Here is a 15964-nt window from a genome sequence, read left to right as displayed (position 1 = left end):
GTCTGCTTTTCTCTCTTTTTTTAAAGTGTGGGTTCCAAACAATGCTTTACATTTTATTTCTTTGCATTTAAGAGAGGTGGGAGAGCAAGAGCCAGTGAGCCTAAGAGCCCTTTCCTCCACTTTCCGAACGCCAGGCTGAAGCCAGCAGCCAAGAACTCCATCCAGGTCTCCTACATAGGTGGCAGAGGTCTAAGCGCTTGAGCCATCACCCCACTGCTTCCCAGGGTGTGCATCAGCAGGAAGCAGGAATTGGATGTAGAGCCAGGACTCAACCTAGGCATTCTGAAATGGCATACAGGCACCCCGGGCAGTACCTTAGCCACTGCGCCAAATGTCCACCCTTCTATAAACTTTTTCAAGTCCCCTCATATAAATGTGTATTCCTGCAGTCACATCAGTTTCTCACATCACCTGATGGGGGCGCAGTGTTGTTTTCTCACATAGATTTCCTGAGTCTTGGGAAACGTTTCACACACACACATATGCTGCTCGGTTTTCAAGTTTCTCTTCCAGTCACCGACTTCCAGATATTGCTACTTCTAGTTCCCTCACCAACAGTTCACTTCCTCTCTCACACCCCTTCATTCAGTCGTATAAAATTCCGAGAGATTGTAGCAGAAACTGCTGATCGTTAGCAATAATCTCAGGGTCATATGACTGGGACCCCTTATACTCTTCCCATCACCAGCTCTTTTTCAGTCTTGTCTTCCGCCTTTCACGAACCATTTTTCTATCTTGGGTCTCAGCCACCACTTGGTCCTGCTTATTGTCTCTTAAATTCTCACAGGTATGCTGGTGCCATGATTTTAATAGATACTACAGCCTTGCAATAACAGTCTCATAACTGTTCAGAGTAGCTTGCTTACACACAGTTAAGTTTGCCACCCGTACATGGTCCCCCAAATCTCTACCCATTTCCTCTAACCATCTCTTGCACACTGTTTTGGTCACTCAGTTGGTCCTGCTCATCAGACTGCCGAAGAGTGTCAGATCTGCAGTCCTTACTCCCTTCTCATAAACGTTATTTTCTATGTAGCATCACAAGTCCTCCACAGTCTTCAAAAAGCATTGCCATTTGTAGACTTTAGGAATAGCAGATATATATGCATTTTTAAATTTATTTAAAAGAGTGCTCCCATATGCCAGCTCACTCTCCAAATGCCTACAGTGGCCAGACTGGGCTGGGCTGCACAAGGTCTGGCGCATGAATGTCGGGGACTCAACTACTTGCTACCTAGGGGATGCAACAGCAGAAATTTGGAGTCAGGATTGTATTTCAATGTGCATTACCAGGTATCCTAACCTGTGGCCTAACTGTTAAAGCTAAGTGCCTTCCCTCTATACAGGATCTTAATCATTCATAGAGATTTTCTGAAACACATGATTTCCCATTAAGACACACTATCAAAAGTTTGTGTTCATAACTTCTTCCTTCCCTCTCCTTTCTCATTCTCTCTCCCTCTCTCTCTCACACACACACAAACACAATCATAGCTTCCCATATTTCTCACACTTGGCTGTCAATCTGGAGCCACTATTATTTTGGATATCTAATGTCGTGGTAATTTTTTTTCTCACAATCAACCCCTGCCTCACACTCTTGTTGCCTTTACACCAAATCATGCCTGTCACACTCAGTCCTGACAACATCAGAGGAAAAAAAATGGCAGCAGCCTCCAGCAACACCTTTAAAAATATATATTTACAGGAACAATTCCCCATTCTCTGGGACTCTTAGAAAAAAAAGGTCCATTTTGGGGAAGTAAAACAAACAGTGGAGACGAGTGTAGCACCGTCCCCCAAATCACCAACCCCCAGACCCCCAGGCCTGGACTGGGCTGGTGCTGATGGGAGGTGAGCCCAGGAGTTTTATTGAACCCATCCTCTCCAGCCTGGAATTGTGACAGAACAGGTTTTATGTCCCCCAGTCCTCCCTCCCAACTCCAGGGACACTTAGAGTCCTTTGTACCCGCCCGCAGGAAATTGGGGGGCTGGGAGGGAGCTGAAAATACATGTTTGGTATCAAAAATAAACACTTGGGGGTGACAGGAAGATCCTCCCCCCAATCCCTTCCTTCCCACCCACCCCATTGATATAGGAAGAGATGCCCCCATCTCCCCTGTTGAAAAGCCCCATTTAAAAATAGATTATACTATCAAAATGGCAGGGGTAGGAGACAGGGAGACCTGGAGTACAGGTTGGAGGGGTCCCCCAGACGGGGACCATCCCTCCAAAAAATCCTCCATTGGGAGGTAACACACAGGACCCCAGGGAGTTTGGCAGACAAAGGAATGGCTTCTCAGGGGGAAGAAGAACAACAGGGCATTCCTCCCTGGCCAGAATGTTGGTTGAAAATAGAACAAGCTGTCTGAGAGAAAGGCGGAGGTGGAAATACCCATTTCAAAGGTGTGATTCTTGCTTGGCCAAGACTCCCAAACCATTAAATGGTACAATTTTTTTTTCCCTGGACTCTAAGAGGTGGCCAGGAATAACAACAACAACAACAACAATAATAATAATTGAAAAAAAAAAAAGCAACAAGCTTAGCTTCTCTACCCAAATCCCAAAATAGAGACAGGGCTTCCTCATTTCCCCAAGGGTAGGCTGAGAAATAAATAAAGAAATGTCTATCTCAAGCCAGACCCTGATTGTCTCGTCTCGGAGGGATAAAGTGGGGATGCAGGGGAGACATCTTAACCATTCCCCTAAAAGGACTGGGCCAGGCTCCTCCCAGTGGCCTTCAAAAAATAAATAAATAAACCGCCCCTACCCTTGAAGTAGGAGACGTGCCAGGGCGGCCACTGGGGGACTGACAAAGAGCACAGAAGTCGTGGGTGTTTTATAGAAGAGCTGGTGGGAGATGCTTCTTCCCAAGAATCCCCACCCCACCACAACCACAGCGTGAGTCTGTCAGTTGAATTATGCTTCTCCTTGAGATGGCTGGCTGGAGAGAATTTCAAGGGCATGGATGGTGTGACCCTAGAAGGGGGTGGTGGTGGTGGTGGAAGTCATGGCTTCTGAGGCCCTGGGGAGAGCACCACGGGGGTCGAGAGGCCATCCACGCTGATGGAAGGGATGTGCACCTGGGCGCTGCCACTGGAAGGAAACTGGGGGGCAGAAACAGGGAGAGGTCATGGATGGGGGTCATTCTAGGGTCTCTCACCCTCCCCAAGATGGGAGAGGAAGGCATCCTACCTGAAAGGAGAGCTTAGCCGGACTACGGGGTGCAATGGGACTCAGAGTGCTCCAGAAGTGAATGCTGGGAGGCAGCGAACTGGGAGTCAGCAGCACCGGGGTCTGCAGGGAAGGGGTACTCACAGTGAGCACAGGGCACACAGGCATGAGAGACGGAAGGACCCTGGTTACAGCTGCACCACAGATTTTCCCCCTGGACTCCTAAGTTCACTCCCCAAAAGTTGACAGACCTAGACCATAACTACTAAGGCCATGCCCTTGACAGCTCCCCAAATTTAGACACCCCCTCCCAACTCCTGAGCACTCACCCCCAAAAACTTAGCCACTCCTTGTCCTCACATCTCACAAAGCACAATCCCAGTGGTTCAGGGTTAACCTCCAACTCGTAATGTCCCACTCAGATACCTGACAGGAGAGCCAATTGGCCAATCCCAGACCCAAAGGCCCCACTCAGAATCCTTAAGCCACGGTCTAATCCAGAAACAGTCCCTACAGAACATCAGGCAGCCCCTCAATCCTGCCCATAAAAGTCCCCAGACCTGCCTTTCAACTTAGTTTCAATCCTCCAGATAAGTCTCACAGCTGCTAATTGCACTCCAAGGCTCAACCTCTTCAGTGACCACATCCTCCTTTGAAGTCCTGTAAATCATCTGCCTAGCACCAATCCCATCCAACCTGGCTGCCAGGCCTGCCTCATTCAAAGGCACTCACCAGTGTATGTGTAGGTAGTAGAGAAGGCGTCAGAGCTGGTCCTGGTGCCTGCAGACCAGAACCAGTTCCAGAACCTGGAGTCCGATCGGGTCCCGGCCCACCAAGCAGGCTTGGGCTGAGTGGAAGCTCCAGGTCCCGTGGTTTCCGGCCCTTCTGTGGCTGAGAACTCTCAGGGCTAGAAGCTGCCAGGCTACCCGCTGGCGCTGCAGTCTCTCTAGAGACTGCAGGCAGCCGGGCTGGCCCACCTTCTGTTGGAGAAACTTCCGCCTCAGCCTTGGTGGTTTCTGGGACAAACCCTGCCTCCATCACGCCTTCCAACTCTTCTTTGGGCCCATCCACTTTGACTTCTGGGGGCAGTGGCCGGCCCACACCAGTCTCCACATCCAGCTCTTCGGATTTCATGTTCGGGGCCTCGGGAGGGGTCAAGATGACCTAGGAGAGGGGTGTTTGCAGAGTGGGTAGGTAAACTGGTTTGGGTAACACAGTTTGCACTCATGAGCTACCCAATGATTTCCCTGGGAAAGTGGGACTTGATGTTTGGGGCTCAACTCCGCATAAGCGCAGCTCTTCCCACAGGACACAGGACTTCTTTAAGGAAGTGGGATTTCTGCAGGGCAGTGGCCTTGGGTGAGATGCCCATGCCCAGCTGTAACAACTGACAATGTCCTGCCTCATGCACTAAACAAAGTTCCTCAAAATTTTATTGACAAACCAGTTGTGCTGAATTTTGGGTTGGACATCCAGTTAGCAGCAATGGGTTGTATTCCACATCTGAGTGCCTAGACGTGAGTCCCAGCTCTGCTTTCAGCTTCCTGCCAATGTGTACTCGGGAAGGCAGCAGGCAGTAGTTCAATGCACAGGTCCCTGGCATCCAAGTTGAAAACCCAGACTGAGTTTCTGGTTCCTGGCTTTGCTTTGACCCAACATTGGTTATTATGGGCATTTGGGCAGTGAACCAGAGAAAGGCAGCTTTCTGTTTCTCTTTCAAGGTAAACACATTAAAAAAAAAAAAAGGAATGGAAGTTCCCCTCCCCAGACCTATGCAATCAGAAACTCTGCAGGTGAGCCCCAGCCATCTGTTAACAGGCCCTTCCGGATGGTCCTGACAAGCACTGAAGTGAGAGCCCGCGTTCATGGCAGCCACTACATGCAGGTAACACTGAACTGTAGGACATTTATTTTCCTTCTTAAGATTTGTAGAGCTCTCCTCTCCACCCCTTTCTCCAAGGGGTCTTCTTTTTAAAGATATATTTTATGTATTTAAAAGCCAGAGTGACAGATATAGAGACCATTAATCCAAGCACAGCAGGATATACTAGTAATTGCTTAGAGTCTGCCTTGCCTCTAGAGGGCAGTTTCTTTCTTTTTAAACAGTTATTTTTTTTATTGGAAAGGCAGATTTACAGAGAGAAGGAGAGACAGAGACAGAAAGATCTTCCATCCAGTGGTTTACTCCCCAAATGACTGCAACTGCCAGGGCTGGGTCAGGCAGAAGCCAAAAGCCAGGAATTCCAACTGAGTCTCCAATGCAAGTGGCAGGGGTCCACACATTTGGGCCATCACCTGTTGTTTTCCCATGTGCATTAGCGGGGAGCTGGAGTGGCAGAAAAGTAGCTGGGACTTGAACTAGTGCTCTAATGAGAAAGGTGGCATTCCAAGTGGTTGCTTAACTCACTGCATCACAGTGCCAGCCTCTCCAAGGGGACTTCTGCACCTCTTGTACCAGCTTTCCTGCTCATTCTGGAACTGTACAGCCCTCCTCTTATGGAACTTCCACATTCCAGTCCTTACCTGCAGAGGCAGGCCAGCCTCCTCTGTCTCTAGGCAGGCCTCCAAGGGATTTGGACTGGTGCTCCTGCTCCCTGAGGGGGGCGCTGCTGCTCCTCCAGAGGTGGTGTTGGGGAGCACCAAGGCAGATCGGAGGTGAGAGGGTGGCTGTGGCTGCAGGGACTGAATGGTGAAGGTCGAGTAGAGACCGGAGCGCATGTACTCATTGCGGCTGCTGCGTGCCAAACCACCTGGGCCTGCTATTCCTGTACCCTTGGGTGTGCCCGGTTTTCCACAGGCAGTGTCCCCAGGGGTGGCATGTACAGTAGCAGGGGTCACATTCGCCACGGCAGAGGTAACAGACACCTCAGGCTGGGGTGGACAGTCTTCCGTGGAGCACCCTGCGATATCGGGGTAGGACACAAACTTGTAGACAAACTTCTGGCCGCTCACCTTGCGGATGATATTCTGGGAAGGAAGGAGACAAAACAGTGAGCCTTAGAGCAAAGAGGTAACCGGGAGAAGAGAGAATGGAGGGGTCCTTCTCCTCCTAGCACCATTCTTCCCACCTGCCCCAATTCCACCCATCTCATTCTTTCAGTGTCTACATTCCGCACTCCCCCCGATTCCTGTCTCACTATCTCTTCTGTTTCTTCCTCCCTTCCATGATGCTTTCTTTAATGTCTTCCTCATGCATCAACCTCCAAGTCTCCCATTGGCACTCTTCATCTCCATCTCTCTGCTCCCCCAGCCCCACTGGATCTTTTTCACAATGGGGCCCATCAAGGGGAGCATGGTACCAGGGGCAGGTTCTCCCAAGCCTCTGAGCAGCAGAGGTGCCTACAGGTTAACAATGCCAGGCCTATGGGGTGGCTGCCAGGACACAGATTTGGAGGCGAGCTAATGCGATACAACAGGAAAATAAAGTAACTGTTATAAATGTTGGAAGAGATTAAATTAATGCAGCTGAGTGGGAAGATGAATTACTAATAAACAGTATTTAAAGTTATTAACATAGAAGTGGAACGGGCCAAGGTCCATTACAGCAGACAAGGTAAGAAGGCCTCATTAAAATTGTGGGGTTAGAGGTTTAGTGTGACAGTCAAAGATGCTGTTTGGGATATCCACATCCCATGCTGCAATGCCCAGGGTACAAGTCAAAGCTTTGCTCCCACTTCTACATTCTTGCTAATGTGCCACCTCAGAGACAGTAGGTGATGGTTCCCACTCACGTGGGAGACAAGGACTGACTTCCTAGCTTTCAGCTTCAGCCTGGCCCAGCCCCAGCTGCTGTCATTTGGAGAGTGAACCAGTGGAGGGAACATAGTCTGTGCCCCTCAAATAAGTGAAAAAATACTGCTGTGGCATTATGGAGGTTTAAGTTAAAAGAGTGATAAAATGAACCAGCTGACAACAATTAGAAAAGACCAATAAAAATACTGGTGTGAACATTGTGGGGGGAGATCTCAGGGCTGGTTTGGGGGAGCCAAGTATGTTTGAGATTTTATTTCAGGACCGGTCTGGAGGGTTATCAGGGAGGTTCTGGTGGACCTTTGGGGATACAGAGGTAACCTTGGTGCTCTGGAGGTCCAAGTTAAAGGAATAAAATAGGAAAATAGAATAAATGCCTTCAATGATTAATGTGTGCAATGTAAGTCTGTGGCTGTTCTGGGGGCAAGAGGACTGTGGGGATACTAGGGCATTCTGGGGAGATTTTTTTTTAAGGATTATTTATTTGAAAGGCAGAGTTAGAGAGCAAGAGATGGATCTTCTGTCTGCTGATTCACTCCTCAAATGTCTGCAGGGATGGGGCTATGCCAGGCTAAAGCCAGTAGCCTGGAATTCCATCTTGGTCTCTCACACGGGTGCAGGGATCCAAGCACTTGGGCCACTTTCCATTGCTTTTTCAGGTACAGTAGCAGGGAGCTGGATCGGAAGTGGAGCAGCCAGGACGTGATTCAGCATTCAACTGGGATGCTGGCATCACAGGCAGTGGCTTAGCCTGCCACAACACTAGCCACCTTGTGAGGTCATGATGCTGATCAGGGCTTTTGTTTCTCAGAAGAGGAATGAAAAGGAACACTGTTGTGGTGGAGGTTTTAGCTACATAAGAAAGTCAGATATACAGAAAGGAGGAGAGATAGAAAGGAAGATCTTCCATCTGCTGATTCATTCCCCAAGTGGCTACAAAGGCTGGAGCTGCGCCAATCTGAAGCCAGGAGCCTGAAGCCTTTTCCGGGTCTCCCACGCTGGTGCAGGGTCCCAAGGCTTTGGGCCGTCCTCCACTGCTTTCCCAGGCCACAAGCAGGGAGCTGGATGGGAAGCGGGGCTGATGGAATTAGAACTGGTGGCTATATGGGATCCCGGCATGGCACGGCACATGCAAGGTGAGGACTTCAGCTGCTAGGCTACCGTGGCAGGCCCCATTCAGCTAAATAAGAAAGTGAGATGCCTAGTATAAACATTAAGGAGAGTAAAAACATTGTTCAGAGAGTCTGCAAGTACAGGATGAGGGAAATTTAAAATTTTAGCTGTAGTAGTAGATAATGAAATAAAACAGCTCATACAGATACTGGAGTAGATCAGGGATGCTTTGGGAATCCAAAAGTATGGGGTGTGGAGCTGGTTGTATACATGCTGTTTCAGAGACTTTAGTGAAAGAATTGATTTTAAAAAATGCTGTAGCTTCAGAGAACGAAGTCAGGAAGATGAGCACAACCTTTTCAGGGAGGTTGTGACTCCAGAAGTAAGAATAGCACACATTGTGGACGAAAAGAGGATTACAAAGGTTTTAATCAAAGGAGTAAGACAAGAAAATAAGGGAGATTAAGTTTGTCTGAAGGCCCTAGGCAAAGGGTTTGAGAAGTAATACATTTTCATATTTTTTTCAATGTTATAGGAGAAGTTAAACAAGATAATGACTTTTCTGATCTCAATGTCAGAGGCTTCCGGCCTTGGGCTTAGAGGCCTTACCTTGTCGTAGTAGTACCGCAATGCCCGGCTGAGCTTGTCGTAGTTCATGTTGGTCTTGTTCTTGCGCAGCCCCCAGAGCCGGGCCACCTCCTCCGCATCCACCAGCTTGAATTCCCCACCATCTCGTGAGGTCCAGGAGATGATGTGACCATTGCCTTGCTCTCTCAGCAGCTGCAGCAGGAACTGCCACAGCGTCACAGACGGGTCCATCGCTGGGGGAGCACTCACGCCATCCCAGGAGTACCTGGAGGGGTAGAGAAGTCAGAGCTGAGAAGCTGGGGACACAGGAGGAGGCAGAGATGAGAGATGAAAGGGAGGGGAGAATTCCTTTCTTGTCATTTTGCCTCTACATATGGCTATCATCCTTCCCTGAATACCGTCAGATTAACTTTCACGCTTCCCAGTTTAGCTGCTTTAGAGGTCTCCTTTATTGGAATGATACACACACACACACACACACATGGCTCTTAGGATGCTGTGAATGGATTTTGCATGTGCCACTTATGTGAAACTTTTGGGACCAGAGGGCAGACTGTGGTAGGTGCAAAAATGCCATCCCGACTCGAAAATGTCCATAAAACCTGTGACCCTCTGCACATGGAATAAGGTTACAGACTTAGATTTGTCTGCATTTGTCGAGTGAGCAGCTGCATGTAATCACGTGAGCTCTGAAAAGCCGAAGAGGGAGCCAGAAAGGTAACGCAGAGATATGACAATAGAGGAGGAGGAGAGATTCAAAATGTGAGAGGAGCTTGACCTGCTGCTGCTGGCTTTGAAGATGGAAAAAGGGAGCTCCATGCCAAGGCAAGTGGACAACCTCCTGAAGCTGGAAAGGGCCCCAACCGGAAAGCCAGTAAGGAAATAGTGTTCTTGGTCCTATAACCTCAGAGAATCGAACTGTGCCAACAACTCAAACAAGCTGGAAACAGACTCTCCCCGAGCGGTGCTACAGAGGATCACGGCCTTGCTAACACCTTGACATCAGCCTGGGAAGACCAGGGTTGCACCCATACAGCACTACAGGACTGTAAACCCACTGCTTTAAGCAGATGAGTTTTGACCACAGCGGGTATCTAGGGCAGTCCCCCTTGTCCGAACCTAACTGGTGCCTCCTACCACATTAAGGTTAAGTTTGCGGGAAGGTTTTCTTTTGCCACTCCTCTTAAAGCTGGTCACTCTTAAAGCTGGTTCCTTACCTCCACTTATCAGTCTTCCTCATCTTTCAAGTCCCAGTTGGAGGTTCTTTAAGAAGTCTTCCTGAATCCCAGGGCCTGTTCCCACTTGTCCCTCTGCTGCCAAATCCTCTCCCTTCCATAGCGACTCTCATCCCTGTATGTTCTCAACAACAGCAATAACTAATATATATTGAGTACTTACACATGTCAGGCACTGTTCCAAGCAAAGCAGCAGTGTGGCCTATTGGACAACGGCCCAGGCTCTAGGCTCAGATTGCCAAGGTTCGAATCCTGTTTCTGCCAATTATGAAAGCATTTCAAAAACCTCCAGGAAATATGGAATTCAGCAAGTTTATTTTGCTGCAAAGTTTTTTTTTTGAAATACATGTAGTTTTTTTCATAACACATTTCTCCTAAAAATAAACTCATACCTTTAATCCTGTTTTTTCCCCACAAACAGTGTGACATATCCTCCTGTTAGCTGTGTGACCCTTGGCACGTACTTTTCATTCCTTTCTACCTCAATTTTCTCATCTGTCAAACACAAACAATAACAATGATACTTGCTTCATAGGGTTATTGTGTGGGTTCAATATGATACACCCTGGAGGGCAGTAAGGTTTAAATAAACATTATTTTCCAATTTGTTAATAATTGCTTATTCTACTTTTCAGAAATCCAAAAAGCCCTGACACCCGAAAGCTTCTTTCTAACTCTTTCGGCAGCAAAATCCGATTTGAATGGCAGTCAGGTCCTTTTCGGTCTTTACTGAGCCTCACTCCACTTGCTGCAGAGACAGAAACGTAGTTGATGCCAGAGCTCATGGAGGCGATTATGTGATTATGTAACACATCGCAAGTGCACCACAGTATCTTTATAAAATCTGAGACTACGAAACCTACCCAGCCCAGAGTTTGATAGGGTCATATGCACCTGCAGTGCTGTATTTTTACAGGTACGGACTCTTTTGTCCTTCATCCCAAGGCTAGGATCTATGGTCCTCTTATTACTATTTTCCAGGTGATGAAGCGCAGGCACAAGATGGCTCTGGATCTTGCCCAGGCCACACAGCTGGAAGTGGCACAGCCAGCATCTGAGCTTTTTAGCCATCACTTTAAAGTGCCACCCTGCTTCCCCTGCCCCCAGAACATCAACTGCTGCCTCTCAGGCATGTCCCTCGGAGAGCAGGCCCCTCCCTGTCACTCCATCCCTGTCTTTTCCTAGCAGCAAACTGAAAATAAAGAACTTCCTGTTCCTTAAGAGAATGAATTTTAACTAATCAACTATTCACCTGGCCAGGATCACTGGGTTAAAACAGAAGCTTTTAAAGATCCTCCTGTTACTGTGGCTTCCTTAATCTACCACAAACTAACCACACAGCAGGATCCTCTTCTGCCTGACCTGGTTCCAAGTTCATGCAGCTGGCCCAGTCTTGGGTAATTATACAAGTCACAGAGTCATGCAACGTGGGATGGGGACAGTCCTGTCACTGGAGGATTAGCAGAGTTTATGTTGAAGGCTGACTTGTTTCAGATGCCTGGAGAGTTGAGTGTGACTCCTGGTTGTGAACCCAGGCAATTTTACTGGCTTCTCACTTGATCTTAGCCAAAAGGCCGAGAAGCGATTTTTTTTTTTTTTTTACTGGCTTCTCTTCCAGACTCTAGCAGCTCAGTGAAAATCTGCCGGAAGGCTTCCAGCCTTGCCAGCACAACAGGGCTTTGTAATTTGCTTATTATCACTTCTCCCACTCGACCCCTAATAAGAACTCTAGTATTCTGCCTCACTCAGATGTGTTTACTCCTCTTCATCCCATTCATTTTCAGCAAGGATTTGAGTGTCTACCATAGGCCCAGTGCTAGGGACACAAATGTGAAAAAAAAAGACAAAAATCCCTGCTGCACAGGAATGCATACACGGGTGGATTGGGCAGGACGAGAACTAAAGCAAACAAGAGCATACCTAATGGTGTTGAGGGCAGCAGGCCAAACGGGAGCAGGAAAGGAGCAGTTGCTTTGATACAGGGAGTCAGGAGAGCGTGGCCACTGAGGACATGATATGGGAGCAAAGACCTAGAAGAGGCGAAGCAGCTGGGCTGTGGTGCTGGGGGTACTATGCCCAGCCAAGGACGCAGCCAGCGTGAAGAGCTCTGAAGTGGAGGGTGCAGCCAGCTCCAATGGAGGGGACCAGAAAGCAAGGAATGAGAACAGAAAAACCCAGCAGCCGGGGTGGAGGGGTAGGGGTGTCAGGGTCGGGGGAAAAGGGGTATGGTTTGTGAGGTGAGCAGGCAACCAGTTTTGGAGACATTCAGAGGCTTGGTAGACCCTGATGTGCATGGCAATGAGCATTAATTTAAAAAATACAAACCAGTCACACTGTCCTTAATACGTGCTACATGCTCTTTTAATCCTCTAACCAAGAACTAAAGGGTGGTTATTACAGCTGCCACTGTTCAGATGAAGCAATGGGGGCACAGAGAAGTATCCTGCCCTGAACTGCACAGCTGGAAAGCTGGTGGGGCTGGGATTCAAACCCATGAGCTTTGGCTCCAGTCATCAAGAAAGTGAAACATGCAAGGGTACAATCCTGGGAGGTAAGCAGAGGGCTTCCTGGTGGAAGTGATGTTGAGCTGAGATGACCATCCTGAACTACCCACATAGCCTACTTCTGGGAGATATGCACACATGTGTTCTCACTGGCAGAGAAGTCCTTCCCTCACCCCATGAACTTGGTTACACAACCATCAAGTTTTGGTACCTCCCAGGCAGAATGAATTCTCCCTCTATGATGTGGCGCATCAAATAACCTGTCTACCCTTGCAGACCTATTCTCTGTTTCTTCAGCCTTATATTCCTTGGCCATGACCTGCCTGCGTGACCCTGAGCCAAGTGTCTCAACCTCTCTGTCCCTAGTTCTTCATCATCTGTAAAATGGTAATATTTTGTTCTCAAAATAGCCTCAAAAATACACTTCTCCTTTAAGGCTTTTTTTGGAACATGAAATATGTCAATATGCAAGGGACTTCGAGAAAGTGTTTTGGCACATGGAAGACAAATGTTAGCTAGCATTTCTAGCTTGTGTATCATTCATCTGCCTCCTCATTCCTTCTTTCCAATCAGACATATATCACATTGGCCTGTGCCAGCTGGCTACTGTCACTGCTGTGACCTCAGCTTCTACCCCCTATGTGCCCTCTTTCCGCACGACACCAGCCTCCTCCATGGTCCCAGACACAAGAGGCACAGTTCTACCGCAAGGACTTTGCCTAGCTGTTGCTTCCGCCCGGCACATCTTCCCTGAGACATCACAGATCCTCTCCTCACCTCCTCCAGGCCCTAATTCAAGAGTCGTTTCCTTTGCCTAACATTTCACCCATTCCTACTGCTCCACTTCCTGTTTTCTCCTTACCACTCGGTTTAACGATCTCATTTCACTTGTTTTGTTTACACGGTGTCCTCCCCAAGGACAGCGCTGTGGGCCTGTTTTGTTCCCTCTCATATCCCTTCTTACTCCTTCTGTCCCCAGTACCAAGGTCTGAAATTCTGTTTTGTTCTATTTATTCACACAATAAATTCTTATTGAGCACCTGCTGTATACCTGGGTCTTGTCTTCTTCTTTTTTTTTTTTTCCCCAGGGAGCTGGAGACACTAGGGCAAACAAGCAGACATAAAGTGTAAGTTCCTACAGAACAACCACTTAATGAGGAGAGACAGTAACTAAACCGGCCAATATGTCAGAGTGGGAAAGGACAAAGGGACCAACAGAACAGTTACGGGGCCTGAGTCCTGCTGAGTGTGTAGGAGCCCATGGTCAAGAGTTGCTTTGTTAGAAATACCACTCTGAGGAACTTTGTTACATGTGTGCCTTTAAATAGTATAGCCCAAGTACCACAGTGTGATAACACTACCCAGACACAGTGCAGTTCAAGGACTTTTTTTTCCCCAAGGACTCTTAAAAGCAGCTCTCCCACCTGCGCCTTCAAGAGGGGATATTCTATATCACATCGGGAAACACATCCTTTTGCTAACACCTTTCTCACATATAAACTGACATTCTTCAAAGCTTTGTTTATACATGTCTCTTCACAGTGTGTCCCATTCACTCATGCCATCTGAACAGAGCCCAGACAGGAACCAGGCAGATGCCAGAGACATTGGAGAATTGCTAGTCCAAAGGCCCTGAGGCAGCATGTCCAGGCTCTGTTGGAAAAGCAGCGGGGAGGTGCTGGCAGGAGTCCTTCCCGCACCCTAACAGTGCACACAGTTAGGAGGTGGGGAGGGATGGAGGCCAGACAAGGGACTGGTTTCATTAACTCACAGGTATTCTTTATTTACGCTGGAGGGGATTCTAGTCGATTCCCTCATTTCACAAACGAGCAAACACGTGCAGAAATAACGTGGTTAAAGCAGTCGTGTGTGCGTGTGTGCGCGCGCGCGTGCTTGTATGTGTGTGTGTGTGTTTAAGAGGTGGGGGTGGTCACCCAGCTGCTAGGATTGGGTGGCTGGCTGCTGAGACAAATCTGCAGGCACAGGAAACAGGAAAACTAAACACATGGAGCTGGAATGCATTTGCTTTTTTTGAGTGAGGTTTCCTATGGCGTGATCTGGCTCGAGGTAAAAGGGGGCAGCTTCAAGAGCTGTTCTGTCCTGCTTACTTACTGGAGCACCTCTGAGTGAGGCCTCTGAGCTTGCTAGGCTCCCACTTCTGCCATACCTATCTCACGAGGTTGTGGCGAAGATAAAATGAGCTCCCTACATTAAAACACTCTGCCTGGTTCACACCAGATGCTCAGTAAATGTTAGCTCCTCCTGGCGTGGTCATTGTCACTGCCGCTAATGTACTCACTTACAGTGGAGGACGCGGCACGTCTTGGTGACTAAGAGTGTGTATGAAGCACAGTGCTCCACAAGGAGAAGTGCACAGACTTAGCCTCCCGAGGGAATGGGACTACACAGGAGGAGGGAGCCTCCGTCAGGGAGAGGCGGGATGGAAGAACACTGGGTGGGGGCAGGAAGGCCATGGGACAGATCCTTGTGTAAGGGAGCGGGAGATAAGGTTCATCTCCTAGCAGGAAAAGCTTATGGATTCTTGCGCAACAGCTGAAAGGGAGAAAAACCAGCGGAAAAACTTGATTAAAAGGAAAGCAGGACAAAGCCAGAGACTGTGCCACTGTAAACAGAGACTGGAGTACAAAGCACCAAAGTGACCCACTAGCAAAAGGAAGGGGGAAGCCCAAGCCCTGGGGTGACAGTATACAAAACAGGAGGTAAGACAGGGCACCGGACTGCTAAGTCCGGGGTTCTGAAGACCAGCATGAACTCTAGAAAAGGAGTGCGGGTTTGATAAAGCCAGGGACCAACAGAGCCTGGAGAAGGCAGAACAGAAACTACACAAACTCTCAGGTGGACTCACTGAGACAGGAGCGCGCGCGCGGGCACACGTGTGTATGCGTGTTAATGGTGGAGTACAGAGCCACGGATTCTCTATGGGGACCAGGACGGGTGCAATAAACAAGGCCATAGAGGGGCCCCCGAAAGTTGAGGCTGAAGAACTGCAAGACGCACCTACTATTAAGGGGGCTGGACAATGCCGCGAACTGGCTCTCTGTAAGTGGGGGTGGGGGGGTGGGGCAAGCCCATGGACGAGTCCACTGTAAATTGGGGTGTGGAGAATAGAAGCGCGCAGACCGATCCATTATACAGCGGGAGGGGGAACATTAGGCCACGGTCAGATCCACTACTGGGGGCAAAGGGAAGGGAGGGCATGCCACATGCAGGTGCACCAGCCATGGAGGTGGTAGTAGGGAGTCGGACACCCACAGGCCACCAGCCAAGCCACATTCGCCACGCGGGGGCGGGAAGGATACATGGGGTCATGGATAGGACCTTCTACCCTCCAGGCCCGGAACTCACCTGTGTGTAGCGCGGCGGCGGCGTAGGCGGTGTTAGTAGCTCCGGGGGGCGGGGGCTCCATACGCGGCCCCACCGCCCCCCAGGCCCGGGTTCTGAGGCGGCGGTGGCGGCGGTGGCGGTGGCGGTGGCGGCGGCGGCGGCAGCACCTAGAAGCCGCCCCTGCGTTTCCCCACCGCTCACGTGGGCCTGTGAAGGAGGAGCCCCAACCTCCCGCCGCTTGCTGATTGGCTAAGG

The 15964-nt window shown here is 49.2% G+C and overlaps 1 protein-coding gene across 1 annotated transcript; it reads right to left on the bottom strand.

The window, feature by feature from the left end:
- Nucleotides 1-1683: 1683 nt before the first annotated feature.
- On the bottom strand, nt 1684-15929 carry ELK1 (ETS transcription factor ELK1). Its single transcript, XM_058658701.1, has 6 exons — nt 15731-15929; nt 8647-8890; nt 5698-6141; nt 3907-4338; nt 3196-3297; nt 1684-3107 (listed from the first exon to the last, which is right to left on the bottom strand). Exons 2-6 carry the CDS (start codon nt 8854-8856, stop codon nt 3009-3011), a joined length of 1287 nt encoding a protein of 428 aa, XP_058514684.1. The 5' UTR covers nt 8857-8890; nt 15731-15929; the 3' UTR covers nt 1684-3008.
- Nucleotides 15930-15964: the final 35 nt, after the last annotated feature.

The sequence above is a fragment of the Ochotona princeps genome, chromosome X (genome assembly GCF_030435755.1).
Source record: "Ochotona princeps isolate mOchPri1 chromosome X, mOchPri1.hap1, whole genome shotgun sequence".
Taxonomy (NCBI): Eukaryota; Metazoa; Chordata; class Mammalia; order Lagomorpha; family Ochotonidae; genus Ochotona; species Ochotona princeps.
The sequence above is the reverse complement of the archived record's forward strand: the minus strand, read 5'-3'. Positions and strand labels throughout refer to the sequence as shown.